General features: G+C 37.6%; 2 protein-coding genes across 2 annotated transcripts in view; both read left to right on the forward strand.

The window, feature by feature from the left end:
• LOC118330452 overlaps positions 1-8,807 on the forward strand; it is a gene marked incomplete in the record, with an annotated part of 13,602 nt that extends 4,795 nt beyond the window's left edge. Inside the window, 22 exon segments of the mRNA XM_035664981.1 lie at positions 229-354; positions 643-723; positions 1,406-1,495; positions 1,598-1,690; positions 1,796-1,873; positions 2,063-2,155; positions 2,877-2,969; positions 3,059-3,148; positions 3,500-3,592; positions 3,704-3,772; positions 3,868-3,960; positions 4,048-4,122; positions 4,364-4,432; positions 4,564-4,653; positions 4,756-4,848; positions 4,960-5,037; positions 5,438-5,528; positions 5,628-5,722; positions 5,798-5,878; positions 6,122-6,247; positions 6,340-6,490; positions 6,605-8,807. Coding sequence (XP_035520874.1) covers positions 229-354; positions 643-723; positions 1,406-1,495; positions 1,598-1,690; positions 1,796-1,873; positions 2,063-2,155; positions 2,877-2,969; positions 3,059-3,148; positions 3,500-3,592; positions 3,704-3,772; positions 3,868-3,960; positions 4,048-4,122; positions 4,364-4,432; positions 4,564-4,653; positions 4,756-4,848; positions 4,960-5,037; positions 5,438-5,528; positions 5,628-5,722; positions 5,798-5,878; positions 6,122-6,247; positions 6,340-6,490; positions 6,605-7,067 — 2,411 coding nt within the window.
• Positions 7,414-21,307, forward strand: clpxb (caseinolytic mitochondrial matrix peptidase chaperone subunit Xb). The gene is made up of 14 exons (XM_035664854.1): positions 7,414-7,441; positions 12,473-12,663; positions 12,758-12,872; positions 14,403-14,557; positions 14,671-14,830; positions 15,710-15,751; positions 16,262-16,438; positions 16,578-16,742; positions 17,706-17,794; positions 18,037-18,201; positions 18,301-18,600; positions 19,021-19,113; positions 19,192-19,298; positions 19,856-21,307. Exons 1-14 carry the CDS (start codon positions 7,414-7,416, stop codon positions 19,944-19,946), a joined length of 1,878 nt encoding a protein of 625 aa, XP_035520747.1. The 3' UTR covers positions 19,947-21,307.
• The last annotated feature ends 102 nt before the right edge of the window (positions 21,308-21,409 follow it).

The raw sequence follows: 21,409 nt of genomic DNA on the forward strand, positions 1-21,409 counted from the left end.
TGTGTGATGTAAACAAACTGATCCACAACTTTAAATTGGAACATTTAAAGTTTCTCTTAAAAGTCACTTTACAATATTGAACAATATTATATTAATGATTCACATAGTTTCCCACATTAGTTACTTTCCTGTTCTTTTATTGTTGCTGTTGTACAAAGCCTGTGTCACTGACCAGCAGTATTGTTTATTAGCTCACACGTCTGACTTACTGTATGTGTTTTTTTGAAGGTCCTCCTGGTCCAAGGGGTCCACCGGGTCCACCAGGCCCACCTGGTCCATCCTGTCGTGCTAGGTGTACTAAAGCAAGAAACAAAACCGTCAGAGAACAAATCCATCAAAGTAACATGTTGATGGGTGAGAACATCTATACAGAATCATTATGACGTGGTTATGTTACATGTAACTGTTTGATTATATTGTCTATAAATTTTATTTGCCAACATGAAGGTCTAAAATCTTTCACCATAAAGTGTTGGCTATTATTTAATTTATTACCTGATTATTATTTTTAGGCTTTTGGTTTAATCATTGACTCTTTAATGTGCATTTAAGAATCTCTCATTGTTATTATAGTTGAAGTGTTTAAGTGAAAACAATCAAAGGACTTAACTTCCTCTGTTTCCTTGTATTCTGCATATTTAGATTCATCTGCTGTTCTAATCAAGGATGACTTCAATGAAACTGACACAGTAAACATCAGCAGCTCCACAATAAACAAGAGCGGTAGGAAGACTTTCAGAATTTGTAACAATTATATGAGTTAATGATTTTGATTAAACGCTGTGTCAAGTTCATCCTCAATGTTGATTACTGATGAATGATCAATGGTGATAATGAAGTGCTGTACTTAGTATAAATTTGAGGTGCTCGCCACTTTCTACTTCAACTCCATGACATTTTAGAGGGAAATATTGTTTATTTTTTACTTACTACATTTATCTGACAGCTTTAGTTACTACACTTCATGAGATGAGATGTTCCTATAAGAACTTAAGAAGAGCTGAAATGTGATGTTTTTGTTATAAATCTACAAAACAGTTTGTACAAAAACAGCTGAAATGATTAGTTGATTGAAACTTTTTTGACTGCTTTTCTGTTTAATTTAAATCATTTTGACGTTTGGACTATTAGTTGGACGAAAACAAGCATTGTGAAAGTGTCACTTTGTGGGTAGTTGTGACAGCATTTTCATGATTTTCTGATTTTTTTTACAAACAATTTTACATCAGTCCATTAATGGAGAAAATAATCAGCAGATTGATCCATAATGAAAACAATCATTAGTCGCAGTCCTATACAAAATAGAAAAGTACCTTCTCCTCAACCAACTACAGCAGTAAAATGCTGTTTACACATGAATGCATGAGTAGACTCCTTTATTTGAAGCTCATTTTTATTTCCACAGAATCACCAACACCACATTCAGCTGATGAAAGCAGAGATGTATTGAATGTTACAGTCTCTAGAAAACGTCCAGATACAAGAGTGGAATCTGGTAAGAAACTGATTTCAGTGGTAGGAAGACGTCATTGTTTGAAAATATTCTGATCATATAAAGAACGTGTTTAATGCAGAACCTTTCTCTTTTCTTTTCTAGAGTCGGTATCAGTTCATACAGAGTACAGCCACGACAGCTTGAATGATACCAACACAGACAATGTTACAGAGGCACCAATTAAATTATTAACAGGTATTAACTGTGGTTTGAATTATAAATAAATGTGTCCTAATTAAAGGTGTCCCACAAACATCATTATTATTTGTAAATGTAACATAATGTAATTTCATTCTTTAGCCGTTTTTCTACCAGACATGATTCAGAACAGTGACACCTTCAATGGCAATGGAAACATTACTATCACCATGAAAAATGGTAAGAAACTGTCATATTGTTTACTGTATTTGGTATCAGTATTGACAGACGCAGTTGTTTCAGGACAATCTTATACCATAAACTTGTTAAATATTAGCTGTGATGAGACTTCACTGTAAGACCGTATACTGCCTGGTTCAGGTTAAAGATTTATGAATATCTAAATTCTGTTTTATTTATTTAATTCAGAGTTAGTATCACCTCGTCCAGACTACAGACCTGACAGGTGGATTGAAACCAGCACAGAGGATGTTTCAGAGGCACCAGTTAACGTATTAACAGGTAAGAAATACTGGGACTTATTCATTAAATGTTTGTACACACAGTGCATTTTTAAATCCTTTGTTAATATTAGAATTGTAAAAATTGAAGCGATAGTAACTTTAAAGTGAGTTAAAACCTTAAAAACTTGACATAAAGATTCAATGAAATAATTTAATGTTGTTTTTATATAAAACGTTAAGTTAAAAAGTAACCAATAACTATTGCTGTCAAATAAAAATAGTGGAGTAAAAAAGTAGAATATGTCTCTCTTAAATGTAGTCGTAAGTAGAAGTATAAAGTGGCACAAAATGGAAAGTTGTAAACTACAAGTACTCAAATTGATAAACAAGTACAGTACTCGAGTAAATGAACTTAGATATCTTCCACCACTGGAAACAATCTACTTATAATAATAATGTCTATTATAAAAATGTACGTTCAACTATTTGTAATGTAAAGTAACATTTTCTTGCGCCATGATCCGAGCTCTGCACAAAATCCTAAACTGCATCTTAAAGAACTTCAATAGTTCTCAGTAAATGACAACTGGCCCGAGATTTCTCCACTTTTCACTCCTCAGGTCAGAAACTATTTGTCATCCTCTGCTTGAAACTTTAGTCAGATCATCTGCTGTAGTGTTCTGTTGAATGCAGGATGCCTAGAATAAACTAGGATGCCTAGAATAAACTGTTTTTTTATTATATTAAAGATGTTTAACTCAGTGCCCTTTATTTTCTAGATTTGGTATCATTTCATGAAGAATTCAACCAGGACACCCTGAATGACTCCGACACAGAGGATGTTACAGAGGGACCAGTTCAATTATTAACAGGTAGGAAACACAGGGGCTCATTCATTAAATATTTGTACACACAGATTAGATCTTAACTTCATTCATAAATTTCACCTTTCTTTCCACAGTGTTACCAACACCACCTCCAGCTCATGAAACCAGAGATGTTGTTAATGTTACTGTCTCAGAGAAACTTAAAGACACAGATAAGGAATCTGGTGAGCAAACGTTTCAGTGGTTTAAAGACTTTATTAACAGACTTCTTTACTGATTTTATTGTTGTTTCTTTTACTCAATAGGAATTTCAGTACCCTTTTAATCCCATAGCCTTTCTTAATAAAACTGATTTTAGAAATGAATGTAAAAAAATATGACCAGTATTAACTCATTAATACCCTAAAAATAAGGTTTATGACATAAAAATTAAATAAAAGAATTTCTCAACTTTTCACTCCTTAGGTCAGAAACTGATCAGCTGATGTAGTGTTCTGTTGAATGCAGGATGCCTAGAATAAACTGTATTTTTATTATATTAAAGATGTTTAACTCAGTGCCTTTTTATTTTCTAGATTTGGTATCATTTCATAAAGAATTCAACCACAATACCCTGAATGACTCCCACACAGAGGATGTTACAGAGGGACCAGTTCAATTATTAACAGGTAGGAAACACAGGGACTCATTCATTAAATGTTTGTACACACAGATTAGATCTTAACTTCATTCATCTTTTTAATCTCACCTTTCTTTCGTGTTACCAACACCACCTCCAGCTCATGAAGCCAGAGATGTTTTTAATGTCACTGACTCAGATAAACTTAAAGACACAGATAAGGAATCTGGTGAGCAAACGTTTCAGTGGCTAAAAGACTTTATTAACAGACTTCTTTACAGATTTTATTGTTTTTTTTTTGTTAAACTGCCTTTTATTTTCTAGATTTGGTATCATTTTATAAAGAATTCAGCCAGGACACCCGGAATGACTCTAATACAAAGGATGTTACAGAGGGACCAGTTCAATTATTAACAGGTAGGAAACACTGCGTTTTGAATTATGAGTCAAGCAAGTGACCATAACTTTAAAATATTATATATAATTATCCATTTCAATCTACAGCCCCACTTTATGTGGACCACAACAGTGATGCCTTTAACAACAGTGGAACCATTATTGATACACTCATAAAAAATGGTAAGAAACAGTTTTTCTTTTCCCTCAAAAACCAGCCAACACCCTCAATACACTGATTTAAAGATTTTCATTAGCAATGGTATATGATAAATATGATAATATGATATGATAAATATGATACCTTACAATATATATCTTAAAAATATATACATCTAAGATTCTGATTCTGATATATATATATCTTAAAAATACACATTTGTAATAACTGTTATTATAAAATACCTTATTATTATTTCTTTAGATTCTTCGTATTCACCCCAAAATAACAACAAGCTAAATTTGACTAGCAACGAGAGATGGACAAAAACTGGTGAGTACATTTTGTGAATTTAAGCTGCAAATGAAAATAGTACACATCAATACATTATATGAGTTATGGTTTTTATGATGTGCTGTTTTTGAATGAGGACTAATATTTGATATCTGTACCATTTCTTCTAGTTCAAATTCCACCACATTCAGCTGATGAAAGCAGAGATGTATTGAATGATACCGACTCTAGAAAACATCCAGATACAAGAGTGGAATCTGGTAAGAAACTGATTTCAGCGGTAGGAAGACGTCATTGTTTGAAAATATTCTGATCATGTAAAGAACGTGTTTAATGCAGAACCTTTCTCTTTTCTTTTCTAGAGTCGGTATCAGTTCATCCAGAGTACAGCCACGACAGCTTGAATGATACCAACACAGACAATGTTACAGAGGCACCAATAAAATTATTAACAGGTATTAACTGTGTTTTAAATTATACGTAAAGGCCTCTTGTGTCCTAATTAAAGGTGTCCGACATTATTTATATTATTTGTAAATCTAACATAATGTAATTTCATTCTTCAGCCCTTCTTCCTCCAGACATGATTCAGAACAGTGACACCTTCAATGGCAACGGAAACATTACTGTTACCATGAAAAATGGTAAGAAACTGTCATATTGTTTACTGTATTTGTATGTATGTTCATCAATCAATCAATCTTTTTAATCTGTCTTTTCTTTGGAGTAATGTTACAGCCTCAGTTTTTAGGTTTTAATCTTTGGTTTTTACATTATTTGTGTCCCTGGTGTTTATTTTCACACCAACTTTTTTTTATATATATATGTACATACGTATATAGTTTGATGTTTTACATTGTTTGTCTGAAATATAAATATAAATAAAATTGAGTTAAGGCACAAATGTAAAATTTACTCAATCTAATAATCTAATAAACTTATTAAATATTAGCTGTGATGAGACTTCACTGTAAGACCACATACTGCCTGGTTAAGGTTAAAGATTTATGAATATCTAAATTCTGTTTTATTTATGTATTTCAGAGTTAGTATCACCTCGTCCAGACTACAGACCTGACAGGTGGATTGAAACCAGCACAGAGGATGTTTCAGAGGCACCAGTTAACGTATTCACAAGGTAGGAAATACTGGGAACTCAATTCATTAAATGTTTGTACACACAGACTTTAACTTCCTACTGTGCTCATCTTTTTAAATCTCACCTTTATTTTCTAGAGTCAGCATCCTCTCATCAAGATAACAGCCACGACACCTTAAAAGATACTGATAGAGAGAATGCTACAGAGGCACCAATTAAATTACTAACAGGTAGGAAACACAAGTAAACAATGATAAAAAAACATTTGTTTGGTCTTATGTATTATGTTTCCTTTCATTTTACAGCCTCACTGTCTACAGACATGGCTCAAAAGACAGACACCTTCAATAACAGTAGAAACATTATGGATACACCCATGAAAAGTGGTAAGAAACTGTATATTTTGTTTATAACATTTCTCTTTTCTCTCAAAGCCCATCCATCATCTTCAAAAACACTGGTTTATAATAAAGATTAATTTTATCTATCTATCTTACTCCTTCTATCTATCTATCTATTATCTTATCACTATCTATTTCTATCTATTCTATCTACTCTATCCTATCGTATCTATCTACTTATCTATCTATCTATCTATAATACTGAAATACATATCTTTTTTCACTTAGAGTGCCAAATGAAAAGTATAAAATGTTCGGAGAAAGCCACCAAGATGCAAAGCACTTATGGAGCCTGGATGACCGATGCGTCCCAACTGGATGATGGTCGATACTGGCTGGCCGATCATTTTTCAGGTGATTTTAAACAGCAACCACAAGTCGGCCCATCATCACAGAGATACGTGAGCTATTGTTGGATGTAACACAGACACATCATCTTCCCCCAGGTCGACTTTTGGCAGAGCACAGGAACATTTCCACGATTCAGAATACAAGCAACAAATTAATAGATGTAAAGAGTTTCTACCAGGGCTGTGGACATGTTGTTTACAAGAAGTCATTGTACTTTCACAACGCAGGAACAAAAAAACTTATAAAGTAAGTGTCAAACATGTGTTAAACTTTTGTTCTTGCCTTATTAACTTACATACACTGACACACTGAAACTACTATACTCAGCTTCTTAACTCACCAGTTCTGAATATTTTACAGATTTGACCTGAACACCAGGAGAACAAACGTTCTGATCATGGCAAACAGCAGATATCACAACCTGGCTTATCTTTTCCGCAACTCCAAGACGTACTTCAAGTTTGCTGTGGATGAAAATGGACTGTGGGTCATTTTTGCAGCAGATACAGACGATAGTACCATGGTTGCGAAGCTCAGCCCTGACACATTCTCTGTGGAGTCGATCATTAACACTCACTACCCTACAACTAAAGCAGGAAATGCTTTCATCGTATGCGGCATGTTATATTTTACAGACGACAAAGACAGAAGAGTTACATATGCCTTTGATTTAAAGAAAGAGAGTCCTCAGGATGCAAGTTTTGATTTAAGGCCAGCTAATGGCATCTTGGCCATGCTGTCATATTATCCCAACAAAAAGCTTTTGTATATGTGGGACAACAGCAGTGTGAAAACCTGCAGAGTTAAACTTAAACTAACCTAAAAATAAATAACTACAAACCTTGTAAAATGGGCAATAAAAGTAGTTTTTTTTAAATCTCAGTTACTTACATGAATTCTTGGAAACACTGACCTGATTTTGACACAGGGAGAAGTTGCTGGTAGAGGTTTAATAGGTCACACTGGATAATGTTTGCAATAAATGTGTGACTATGTACTTCATATAGATATAGATGATATTCTCCCAAGTGTGTTGTGTGATATTGATATTGTGTGACACTGTAGACACATGATGTATGGAAACACATAATGGAGGAGTTTCAGCTGTCCTACATTTTGGACGCAGGACATGCACTGCTTTCTCATACGAGAACCTCTGTCTGGAGAAAATGCCGAATTACCGACTGAGCAAAGCAGGTAACTGTGTTGGTGCCCCAGACCCACAGTGGGCCCAAAGGTCCAGGTTTCACTGTTTCTTTCTTTCCAAGGTTTATTTATATTTTGTATATATCCATACGTATTCAAATATAGATACATATATCTATACATCCATCTACCACATGCATAAACAGACACAAAATGTTATTATTTATTATTGTGTAGCCAAACAACAAATTAAGGTCTGAAACCTGCTGCATTTAGAGGCACCTTCAACATTTGCCATTATTTTGCACAAAACTAAATACATTTTTAAAGATATAATTGTATTTTTACTTTAATTGTATATAAAGGGATAGTTTAAATTGATATGAAACAAGTAGGGACAACAAAATATTATAATCTTGCTGCTTCTAACCTCATGTTGTGGGTCGGACGAAGGGGGGATGGAGGGCAAGAAACGGCCCCTGGGCATGCTTTTTGAGCCACTGCTTCGAGCCACTCGTTTACTTTGTGAGGTTCAGACCTTGGTTATTTGCTTGAGTGCCATATTACTCAGAATCCAAATCTAATTCTTCCTTTTGTAGGCTTTTGGGGTGTGTTCCCAAAAGTATTACTACATTTTTCCTGTTCTATTATGTATAAAGTATCTTTTATCTTGTATTTTTTACATTTAAAGAATATGTGTGTATGGTCAGCAATATTTTCCCCACATTCAGCAACTAGACTTTATATTTACCTGGATAAAGTTGACGTGTTCAAAAATACCTTATTATCATCTTCCAAGCATATTCCTTCTAATAGGGTGATCTTATGTAGAGGTAAATATCCACTCATTATCAGGTAAAGTTGTTTTGAGTTCTTTCTCCCATTTATCTTTGATATAGTACACATTTTAAATTTAATTTTTTTGAAGTAGGCCTGTTTGGAAGATTTGTCTAGTTGTTTTTTGGGGGGTTATAACTTGAGCCTTGGTTAGTCTTTACCATGTAACTCTTCAAATTTGCATTTTGCATTGCATTTTTTTTAACTTGCAAGTATTGATAAAAATGATTTGTAGAAAAAACATATGTATTAGCAGAATTTAAAAGAAATGCATTCCTTCTTCATAAAAGGCTATTTTGGATACCACTAATAAACTTGAGGGCTACGTTAACTCTCGATATTGATTTATACAAAGAGGGAGATCGAGTAGAATATATTGTTACAGAATATATAAACCGGTTGGAGCAAGTTTTTCCCCTATTTCTGATTATTTGGAAAACAAATGAGTTATTATTGCCAAAATTTGTGTTATTTATTATGATATCTGAGTGATATGTGTTATGTTTCCTAGTATGCTTGGCAGTGTAGTTGCCTGTGTAAAATAAACTTTTGTAATATATACTAAGATATAAACGATAAATAAGTCTCTTTTATATTTGCATATTATTGACGTACTGCCTCCTTTATTCCTGTGTGCATGTGCTATTGCAAATATATTCATTTTGAGCATTATCCAATGACAATAAAGTCTGTCTAAATCTAAGCATAATCAGATCAGCAATAAGAATCAGAAATACTTTAATAATGAAAGTAAGGACTCCAGGTATACAAACAACTATATTATACAAGCCAACATCTATGTAACCGAACAAAAATAATAAATATGATTATAATATAGGTAGAAACTATATATATGATAAAGAATATAATAAAAGATCAAATTTGACAGTTTAATAATGTGCAAAAAAGTATGAAGAAAGTTGAAAAGGGCCAACTCAAAAGGCTGGGAGCCAACGTAACAGGCAGCCATGCGCAGCTAGCGCATGAATAAAGATGCAGGGCATCTCCCAGCAAAAAAGCCAACGTATATTGATAGTTACTCCAGCTAACTAAATCAACTAACCGGGACTTTTAATTCTATTCATATAAATTAATTACAGACTAGAAAATAAAAAAAAAGTCCCTGAATTTTGGGAAATGGATCCAGCCCATGTAGCGAGGAAGCACCCAAACGCAACCACTAAATTTCACAAAATAGTCGTCCCTGTATTCCGTGTGTAATAACGAGGATCAAACCCTGAACGCATGCTTCCGCGCACCGCGTTGACGCCTCCCCCCCTGTGGGATTAAAGTACTAACGGTAGATCTCCACACCTGTGTGGTATGGATCTGTCCGGTTGAACCGCAGAGACATTAAAGCCAAGCAGCCAAATATTGCTTACACCCCGGTTACAGCAGTATGAATCTCCGTTACCGGTATGTGCCAAGAGGGAACGGCTGGCTAGCTAACGTATCTAGCGGATAGACCGACCCGTAAGGTTCACAACAGCAAAGCGTTAGCAGTCAACTTCGGGTGTCCACTGGGAGACAGGGCGGCCTAAAGGAGCACCCTCTGTTGCCCACCCATTTTGCAACTTAACACTACGCCTACCGTATGACACACTGAAGCCCTGCCAGACTTTAAAACAAAGAGAGCCGAAAGCTGCAGTGACTTAGCAATTTTGATTTTTTTTTTTTTCGAAAGGGTTGCTGTCAAAGACCCGACCGTGGTTTCATCCCCCCGTGCCCTGTGAGTTAAAAAACTAGCCAAGGCCTTGTTCAAGATGTTCCTCCCCTTTTTGGCGTCTGGCTGCACCACCATTAGGTTTAGGTTAAGTAGTTAGGTTAGGTTAAAGTGTAGGTTAGGTTCAAGTTAGGTTAGGTTAGGTTAGGTTAGGTTAGGTTAAGGTAGAGCCCCCTCCGCTCCTCCCCAACCCCCAAACCCGTCCGTCCAACCCCGGAGCAGTTTGTCAGTTAAAAACTCGCCCAGAAGGCGTAACGGTCCTCTGGGTTTGGCCTAGCTTTCAGCCCCGCTAACAGTCACCTGTTTATTTAGCCCCCCCAGCCTAACCGTTACACATTGTTGATTTTACAATCGATTACTTGGCGATAGAACAGCTTAGAGGTAGTTTAGCCGTGTTAGCCCCAAAGTCAAATCAAACGCAATTTCAGGTGGTTTTAAAATAAAGATAAAAGAACGAACGCCGTCAGCCAAGTAAACTTGGTTGACCACCTTCCACCAGTCAAGTGACCTGCTTTGCTAATGCTAACAGGTGGACGGTGAAGTTATGACGGCCACTTATCACTTATAACCCTTTTGAAAACCACCCCCACTCCCCAGTACACCCGTGTAACAGTATTTTATTTTGTATGTTTATTTTCAGGAATTTGAAGCCCGAAAGAAGAAGTTATGTCCTGTCAATGCACTTCGGCTGCAAGGTTGTTCCTAAACACTGCACCACAGAGTAGAAAACACACACACACACACCACTCACACACCACTCTCACTCACACACTCTCACACACACACACACACTGCCAGCTGGTCAAAGCTGGTGTGACATTGTGCTATTTGCTGCAGCCTGTGTGAAGTAGGTCTCCACAGCTGAACCCGGGTCGCTGTTTGTTTTGACAGCCATGTAATGCCAGCAGCAGGTGGAAAAGTCCCTTAAAATGTTAAAAATAAATAAATAAATTTAACTTCTCCCAGGCTTTCTTAGAGCTGGAGAGATGTGACTTAGCTGTCAACAACAACACATGAAGAAAGACGCATCACTAAAAAACAGGAAATAGTGTTTATAGGTAAAATAACTTGTTACGATTACCAGCCTGCCAGAGACCGTCATTATTCACACACTTTAAAAGATTAAACACTAAATGTGCATTAGCTGCAGCACATATATATATATATAATATATAATATACGCCACATTATGTTGCTTTTTGTTGTGAACTTTATCAAGGTCACTGCCCATATTTACAGAGCAGCGCTGCAACTAACAACTATTTACATTAAAAGTTCATTTTTAGATCAGCGATGTCAACCTGCTCCCTCTAAGCCACGATATGATGTTAAAAATAGAATTTAATATTGATTTAAACTACCACTTCATACACAATAACATTTTATTTAAATTGGCGCTAAATGATGGCAAAGGTGCTGTAACTGTGTGCAAAGAGTTGATAAGAAGAGAGCAGGTTTTTGGTCTTTGTTTGTTGTGACAGCAAACAACGAAGATGGTATAAAATGTATAGAAACTGCTGTTTGCATTTTTTGTTAAGTATGATGTTAGTAATTAAAATATTTTCTGAATATTGCACTTTATTGTAGTACATAAACGTTGAAGTGGCCGTCCTGCGAGATGACAATACCAGCAGTAGCCAGTTTGAGATTAAGACCCGTTTTGTAAATTATTTTCTCAATTAATCCATAAAGGTCGAGTGTAGGAGGATCTATTAATCTGCTCTTTGACCTCTATTACAACTATTACTGCTCTTTTAAGCTCATTCATCATTTTGGTATTTGCTTCTTGCCTAATTATTTTTCAGGGTAATGCCAGGGACACACAGGAGGCGGTAATGCCCGAAGTGCTGCCCGTTACATTTGAGCACCTGTGTTAACAAATCAGGCTGTTCACACAGTGTGCTCTGTAGAGCTCTGTGATTGGCTCGCGCTCTGGAGCATCATTTTAGTGTCTGCGCGCCCCAAGCAAATCTGGCAAGAAAACACACTGATAGTCTGTTTCAAGTGATATGAATTATGTATTAAATGATTTGATAAATGATGTGATATTCATCTCTTGCTTGCCAAGCCTGTTAAGTTTCAGTTTAAATTCCCCGTTTTTTTACCCTCCCACTATGAAATATCAAAATCTGCCCATCCACTAGAGCTGTGTTTCTAAATGTAAGTACTTCTGCATGTTTGTGTCTAAATAGAGACACACAGACGAAAAGCCTCTCCTTGCAGATCATTATAAGATGGTTCTTTAACTTAATTATGCAGAAAAAGTGACAGCCTGCTCATCCGTAAACACATAATTCATGAGGTTATTATAAAGACCAGCTGTAGAGAAGGGCAGGATTGTCTTTGCTCACTGATGCGGAGTAATGTTCCTATGGCTGCCAGGTTAATGCACAAATTGACCTTTCCTCCTGCTGTGTGTCCCTGGTATAATGTGTTTGTCAGGATAGGTAATAATATAAAATGATTTGAACATCCATTGTCATTAATTTGAGATGTGTTCACTGTACACAATGCTGCGTTAGGAATCAGAAGGGATGTTGCTGTTGTTACAGGATTGTCCTGCTCCCGGATCCAGTTGTTTTCTCTGAGCCGTCAGGGGTCTCGGGAAACTCATTTACCTCCTCGGGTACGGGTGAGGTCGTTTTCAGAGACGGCTGTCTGCTATGCCTCTAAAGATGGGACAACAAAAGACGGTGGAAGTGATGGTGGGAAGGTAATCTCCTGGAGACTGAGACATTATGTAGCCGTCTGCCACTTCATGGAAGAGATGGTGATGTAATTTAATATGTGCTGACATGTTTACACAGAAAAGCATCAGTGAGGGGAAGAGACTATCTGGCTCCGGAGGATCGGGCAAAGGGGGAAGCCAGCTACGCTGCCCTAAATGTGGAGATCCCTGCACACATGTAGAGACATTTGTATGTAAGTAAACGTATTTATTTTCAGCAAAGATTTACCAAAACGTGATCTGACGTGAACTATCGGTGCAAACTGTAAGTAGAAACGTAGAGAACATCTCTGACACTGATACGCAGCAAAGGTCAGGTGTTTGCCAAACACTAAAAATCTGAAAGAAATGAAGAACTCTGGTTACAAGACATGGATGAGGAGGAGGAGGGAGAGAAACAAGATGGTTTGTACATTGGCTGAATAAAGAAACAGAGAGTCCAGCAGCAGATGGACTAATGATCAGCATTCAACCAGCTTTCAGACTTTACTGCGGTACAAACTGTGGTGGGCGACTGAAATAACTATAAACACAGGACATAAATACAACACCACAAACAACCACCTTTCCTGGCGGTCGGTCAGAATATAGACAGTGGACACTGAGGTGTGGGTTTCACGGTTACCCAATGAGCATTTTCTGCTCTGTGTTGCAACATCAACTGTGTGAGCCTATAAGCTGCTGCCTGCTTCAGCTCAGAAATTCAGTTTGGCTCTCAAACAGTCAGATGAGCTCTGGCTTGCTTTTGTTGCTTCTTGAGACTGTTTGACATTGTAACGTTTGAGCCAGGAGTGAATCTACCACGGTCTATGTGACTGCTCAAACACTCATTATGAGTAATCTAAAGGAAAAACCACCCTCACTGGAATTACATTGACTCTCCACAGGTTTGTGTTGTGTATCATTCATAATGAAACTTTAGTCATAATCTCTGTTAGCCCTCAGAGACATGATGGCAGCTGGTTTAATGCTTTAATGTAAAAAGTTAATTTATACACAGAATACTGTTAAGTGGATAATACAGAAAACGGACAGCCTAAGCTCAACATTGTTAGGCAGGGGAAATATAATCCATTAGGTCTGTCTGCTAATGCACAGACAATCTCCGGTGTGTTTGTTCTTTCTATCTCCATGACACACAGAAGCCAATGTGTGGTCATCTGACGGTAACCAGGTGTCCTCTAGCAGTCGCAGTGCAGCTTGGTAATAGACCAGGTGACGCACTCAAGTGTTCATTGTTAAGAGAAAAATTCATTCAAATATGTTCTGGTACAAAAATGAACCAGAGCTAGGCAGCTTTTTTTTGTTTTTCCACATTTATCCTGTTGCGTAACAGTATGGAGCCAAAACGTTTGTTTCCACTGATAAACTTATTACATTGCTTTGAACACTGGGTGAATATAATTCAGTAGATGGCAGCATTGTCATGTTGTTGAAATATTACAGTTTGTACTAAACTTTACTTCAGTCTTCATTCCTTAGTTAATTTTAAAACTAATTAAAAAAACACAACTCAGTGGTTACATCATGCAGACTTATCAGCAAGATTGCCTGTAGGTCAGAAACATTTTTGTCCTTTTCTCCCTTTCAACACTGCGTATAGCTCTCACTAGAGTGTCAGTCAGCTTAAAAATCTACAACCTTGGAAATTGTAATCGTAAATGTCTCAAAAGTTTCTCTAGATTGTGAAATGTTTCACCTTTAAATGTGTTGTTCTTTTACAGCATCAACACGCTTTGTCAAATGTGAGAAATGCCATCACTTCTTCGTGGTTCTCTCTGAAACGGACTCTAAGAAGGGGCTAAACAAAGAGCCAGAATCTGCTGCGGAGGCAGTGAAAATGGCATTTGCACAGAAACCTCCACCTCCCCCTAAGAAGGTGAGAAATTGAAGCAGGGAACAAAGTTGTCAAAATATACTTTGAGTGAAGTGCTACACATTCTGTTATAGTTGTATACCTTTTACGAAGTCTACATTTCTCTCTGTTCTCAGATATATGCTTACCTCGACAAGTACGTTGTGGGCCAGTCTTATGCAAAAAAGGTGTTAGCCGTTGCAGTGTACAATCACTACAAGCGGATCTACAACAACATCCCTGCTGGGAGTCGACAGCAGGTTGAGGTGGAAAAACAGCCGTCTCTAACACCTCGTGGTTAGTATTACTGTTGTGTATATAACTGACTGTTACTGGTTTGTTTGTGTTTTGCATTAGAAAACACTAGTTCTTATGTCTTTGCTGTGTTTTAGTTTCATTTTAAACAATTACACAATGTACACACATTAATTTGGTTTCCCCTGATCACTTATGAATAAATTCACTGTTGCTTGTCCACCTGTAAACTAGACGATCACTTGCAGTCCGATGTAGAAAATATTATATTGCATAAGAAAGTAAATTCAAGTTTTAAAAAGCTCAAAAGGTCAAGTGACTAAATGTTCTGTATTTTCCGTGTTCAGACAAATATCTGTTCTACTCAAACATACAGTGGTGAGCTTTGACCTAATTTTGTCTTTATTCACTACAGCAGAGATAAAGAGTGAGGGGAATGACATAAAACTTATTTTTTGAAATCCAAAACTGATATGCCACAGTAAGAGTTTTGAATACGGTTCTTAGATTGATCAAACACTGTTTTAAAACTAGAGCTGAAAATGAGAACATGGTATATTTAGTTTATCTGCTGATGCAGTAAACCTGTAGCAGATGTAATGATTTAACAATTTGTTGATAAGCAAGTTCTGAAACAAATACACTTGCAGTTGTTAAAGTTGATCACGAAGCAATAACATTTAGGGCACAATATCTTTTATGTTGCGTAATCAAGAGCCATTTACTCATAAAATCAGCCCAAACTATGATAAGAAATGATTATTATTTCAATCAAAATCAATCCTAATCTGTATTATTTGGCATTTGTTCAATGATTATCACACACAACTGTATCAAGGTTTTTGTAGGGCTGTATTGATAATGTCATAATGGTAATGATCAATGATAATATTGATTTGAGTATTTTCATCCTCCCTGTAGAGCTAGAGATGAGAAGACGAGAGGATGAGTACAGATTCACAAGTAAGTGATTGGTGCTCTTTATCAGTGGCCACTTTAAAAAACAAAAAAACACTATTTTCACGAGTTGCACAAATGCCAAAATGTACAGACCTCTGTGGCTCTGAAGAGCTTTGTTCATGTATTCATACTCACGCCCAACCTAAAGAAGCATTACTCATTAAACTGAAGTGATAAAATAATGCTGGATAATCTTTGACTGACCGGACAGTGAGATAAGGTAACCTAGTGACCTATATATCTGTACATTTGCTATTTCAGTCCAGCTCTTATCACTTCGTAACTCCACACTGGCACAGAGTAGGGCATGCATATTTTTAGCCTGTCCATGGAAACTGTTACTATGCACAGTTGAGTGACATACACACCATCAATGAATGGCTTGTTTAAATTGCACAGCAGTTTAAATAGAAAGCGTTCAGTTGCGTCTTTGTAGTGATTTGTGAAATACAGTTCCTAGAGAGGTTGTTACAGTCACAAAGCTAACCCCTGTGGCTTTTCTTATTGTTGCAGAGCTGCTGCAGATTGCGGGGATCAGTCCACATGGAAATGCTCTGGGGGCGTCCATGCAGCAACAGGCGAGTCAGCAGGCACCTCAGGAGAGGAGGGGCGGGGAGGTCCTGGACTCCACACACACTGAAATTAAACTGGAGAAGAGCAACATCATACTTCTAGGTCCAACTGGTTCAGGTTAGTCTTGTGTCAACATTGTCCTAAATTGTAATATTGCACAGTGACCTTCTGATCACCAACAGTTACAGTGTCAAATATGTCGTTGTTGTAAATATTAATGTTGCCAAAATACATTTTTTCGTCTCATTTTTCGCAGGAAAAACATTGTTGGCGCAGACTCTGGCACGTTGTCTGGATGTTCCCTTTGCAATTTGTGATTGCACCACACTAACTCAAGCTGGATACGTGGGTGAAGACATCGAGTCAGTTATTGCCAAACTGCTGCAAGATGCCAACTACTCAGTGGATAAAGCACAGCAAGGTGGGCAGAGGGACTAAATGTAACAGCAGTGTAGTTTCCCTTGTAAAAATCATAGCGTATGTTTTTTGTTTACCACAACAACAGTATGTTACACAAAACGTGCATTTTGAGCCGTTTTTATCTCCAGACTTGGGATTACCGTCCCTGAAGTCTGCCATGTTTCTACAGTGGGACAAGGGACAAACCAAACTGCTACTAGATGACACATGCTTGTTTCACGGCCACTGTAGTTTCTCCTTCACGCTTGGAAAGAGAGCGTGAAGCGATGGAGTTGCTGTGTGCAACCACACCGCCAGATGCCATTAAATCCGACACACTGGACCTTTTAATAGAACCTACAGTATTCACCACAGTGTACTCTCAAATGGCTAACTTTATAAACAACAAAAAAGTTGTTGATGAATCACAATCCGCTTTGTTGGAGTCTGGTTTTAAGTTGCTCTCAGTGTCGTTAAACACAGTCCCAAGAATAATTTACAGACTTTATATGAACTGTATAAAACAGTGCCGCAACAATAGTACTGAAGAAATTTAGAAAACCACTCAGTGAGACTATAAAGATTAAATGATTCCTTTTACATCAATTACTGTGTTACTCAGCTATAACCTGTTTAAATCTGCACATGTATATCACATTTCCAGTTTCCTTACATGGGTAAAGAATGTGTTATTGACTTGATCGGGGGAGACATTCAGGCGAGAAGAGCAAGGAAGCAAGGAAGCAGGAAAACGTGAAAAAAAAAACATGGGATCAAACTAGGATTAACAAAAGTAAACATCAGTGTAAAGGTCGACTTACCTCTGTCCTGCAACTCATGAACTCATGGTGTAGAGTATGTAGTATAGTGTAAGCTGGAATCTTAACATTGTATGCATGTATGAACACACACAGGAACTATTAAAAATAATTCTGAAGAGTGAAACTTAGACTGTCTTGGCACCCGTCCTTTATTTCTTGTGCAGGTATTGTGTTTCTGGACGAGGTTGATAAGATTGGCAGTGTGCCTGGAATCCATCAGCTGAGAGATGTAGGAGGAGAGGGAGTCCAGCAGGTCAGTATTCAACACTAAAGTTCAGTTTAGTTACACAGAGTAAAATGCAATGATGCAATGTGTTTGTAGACACGCATCTCATTATGACACTGCCAGCATTATATTATTTATATATGCATTACATTTTTTGTTTAGACTTAACTTATTTACTTATTGCTTCCTTGTTTTGTTATTTTTACTTGCCCTATATTTGTGGACCTAGACTTACGTTATTGTTGTTTTTTCCTTTTCCTCTCTGGCAGGGGTTGCTTAAACTCTTGGAGGGCACAATCGTCAATGTTCCAGAGAAAAACTCCAGGAAACTGAGAGGAGAAACGGTGCAGGTAGACACAACAAACATCCTGTTTGTTGCATCTGGTGCCTTCAATGGACTCGATAGAATCATTAGCAGAAGAAAGAATGAAAAGGTGACTTGAAGATAGCTTTATATCCCGACTGTCCGCCAAGATTCCTGTATGTCATTATTTCTGCTTCTAACCCAGTGTTCATGTTTCATGACTCTTCAGTATTTGGGTTTTGGAACTCCCTCCAACATGGGGAAAGGGCGCCGTGCAGCGGCCGCTGCAGACTTGGCCAACACCAGCGGTGAGACGGACACAGTGGCAGAGATAGAAGAGAAGGACAGGCTGCTGAAGCATGTCGAGGCCAGGGACCTGATTGAGTTTGGAATGATCCCGGAGTTTGTTGGCCGGCTGCCTGTGGTCGTTCCTCTGCACAGCCTGGATGAAGAAACGCTGGTCAGAATCTTGACTGAACCACGCAACGCTGTGGTGCCCCAGTACCAGGCTCTGTTCAGCATGGACAAAGTAAGGGCTCTGACATAGCGAGGACAGTACTTGTGTTCAGCAGTGTTCAGAAAAAAAGAACAACCCCTGACTCATTTGAATGGGGCTACTGTGTTTGCACAATGAGGGCCAAAAAATCCATCATGGCTCAGTTAATGTAAGAATCTATGTAGTCACCTGCAGGCTCACAGTCCTGGTAGATCACTTTGTAATGTTTACCTTGTGATTGGTATGACTAAAGATAAAATAGTTGCCCCTGTTGTGGCCTCTGTTAAGCCTCCAGAATGATGGAACTACCAGACGAACTACAATCTTTCCTGGATAGTTTTTATTGTCTCACTGGTACCTGAAACAACATGCACATCCCTGCTTATCAGATCTTTAGGAAGATAACTTTGTAGTGAGGAAAGAATTTGAAATGAATCTGTTTTTTTGTTTCAGTGTGAACTTCATGTGAATAAAGATGCCTTGAGGGCCATAGCCAGGATGGCCCTGGAGAGAAAAACTGGAGCTCGTGGGCTCAGATCTATCATGGTATGTAATTTTACTGAAGGTATTAAACTTCTTACATGATGTATTACAGTAATTACACGTCCTCTTTTTTTCGAATAGGAAAAGCTCCTTCTAGAGCCAATGTTCGAGGTACCACACTCTGATATCATGGCTGTTGAGCTGGACAAAGATGTTGTCCAAGGAAAATCACAACCCAGATATGTCAGGTCAGTATCTTGCCGCACTATTAGTTCTTCTAAATTGACCTCCTGTTGTTGTTGTTGTTGTTGTTGTTGTTGTTTTTATTATTATTATTATTAATATTAATATTAATATTATTATTATTATTATTATTATTATTATTGCTGGAAACTGTGAATTTCCCAATAAAGTATCTACTATCTATCTATCTTCATATCTATCTATCTATCTATCTATCTACTATCTAATCTTACTCTATCTCTTATCTCTATCCTATCTCTATCTTCTCTCTCCTCTCTCTCTCTATCTCTCTTCTCTTCTCTCTCTCTCTCTCTCTCTCTCTCTCATCTCTCGACTCTCGACTCTCTCGATCTCTCCGTCTTCTCTCTTCGACCTCTCTCTCTCTCGACCCCTCTCTCTTCTCTCGACCTCCTCTCTCTCCTCAGATCTCTCTCTCTTCTCTCTCCTCGACCTCTCTCTCTCTCTCACTTGTGTCATGTTAGAGATCAGATTCCTTAAACCCAGCACTCTCCAATGTTGCGTTGGTTTGAAACCTGAACTGGAGTTCCCATTTGAATTTCAGAGCTCCAGCCAAGGAGTCTGCGGAGGAGGAATATGACTCGGGCATCGAAGAGGAGAACTGGCCTCGGCAGGCAGACGCTGCTAACAACTGAACATCACTCATTTCATCTAAAGACGGTCTCTGAAATCATTAGATTACTATGAACCTTTGGATACCATCTCTGGGTTTTATGATAGCCCCCCCGACAAACAAGCTGAGGACATTGTATTAGAGGTAATGAAGCCAGGTGGCTCTCACTGATGAGTGTTTTCATAATGAACAAGTAAAGAGAGTGTAACAACCTTTGGTCCTGTGCATCAGATGTTAATTCTCTAGCGGTGCACTCGCAGGGTGGACCTTTAATGAAATATTTCAATCTCTGGGGATTGTTAACATTTTTATCTATATAAAGATAATGCAATTTTATTCATGAAAGGATTTGTATCTAGTTAATTTGTTTTCTCTCTTTGTGGTGATGGGCTGTCATGGCAAGGGAAGCAAATGGAAGTTATGGGATCATACTGTACACTTAAAAATGTGGTGCGCTGAGAAAGTGTAGACGAGAAGTTACCTTGGCAAGTAATGCCTTATACCATAGAGGCATAATATTCCATGAGCACATCAGTACTTTGATGTTTTCTTCTTTACCACCATTATTTAATGGTGTCCACAGTAATAATCGGGGCTGTAAATGTTGAGCTACACTGCTTCAGTAGCATTTGTAAGCAGTTTATATGACATGACCTCTAATTAGGAGAACACATTGTGACGTGTAACGCACCAGCACACTAAACATAGCTGGTGAAAGAATAATGGTGACCTTTTTAAACAGCCAGACTGGTTATTTTCAGTGTTTTGCTTCCTCTTCTAGCCCCACTCTTTAGGGAATGTATATGTTTACCTACAGACCTCGAACAGGGGGCTCTGTCTCACAAAGCAGGATTAGTTTGTTAGCCAGGAAGTGTTTTGTTTGGAGTAACTCTCCTCAAATGTACATGACTGAATCATATTCATAAACCGGACATTGAAGCTTCATTGTCCAGATTCAAATCATAATCGGACAGAGCATCTCTGTCTCAACTCTAAACTTGCTTTGTCAGACGTCCTCAGAACAGCACAGCTATTTTTATTTTCTTTGTGCGTATCTCAGCGTTGGAAAGCCGCCTCACCTTTAGTGATGTTATATCCTGTTACTAAATGGTACCTCAATACACACGTTAGTAGTCAAGCCTCCACCGAAAATGCTCTCCGACTGAACTGTACTCTTTACAATGCTGTTTGTGCTATAAAATGAGATTAAACTAGATCTGTTCTCCTTTTTGCTTTAAGTTTCCTTTTCTTTTAGTGAAGTTTAAAAACTGCTTTCTGTTTCCAGAGGCCTGTTACAGAACCTGTAAACCCCCAAGTTTGTGATTCTTAAATTTACTGTGATTGTTTAAAATCTATAAATAAAATGTATATCTCTGTACAGAATTTGAATGGTTCCTTGTTACTTTTTGCCGAGTAGGACACTTTTATTAATTTGCTTAAGTTGCTTCTCAGACATTGTTGACAGAACAAATCAGTGAAACAGGA

This window comes from Morone saxatilis, unplaced genomic scaffold (genome assembly GCF_004916995.1).
Source record: "Morone saxatilis isolate NCDOM2014 unplaced genomic scaffold, NCSU_SB_2.0 Contig2, whole genome shotgun sequence".
NCBI lineage: Eukaryota > Metazoa > Chordata > Actinopteri > Moronidae > Morone > Morone saxatilis.

Bases quoted from the DNA above. Each gene is read 5' to 3' on its own strand.
- clpxb (XM_035664854.1), top strand. From the start codon at position 7,414: ATGCCGAATTACCGACTGAGCAAAGCAG. The intron at 15,752-16,261 runs GTAAGTGATTGG...TTATTGTTGCAG, and splicing joins GGATGAGTACAGATTCACAA to AGCTGCTGCAGATTGCGGGG. The intron at 18,202-18,300 runs GTGACTTGAAGA...ATGACTCTTCAG, and splicing joins GCAGAAGAAAGAATGAAAAG to TATTTGGGTTTTGGAACTCC.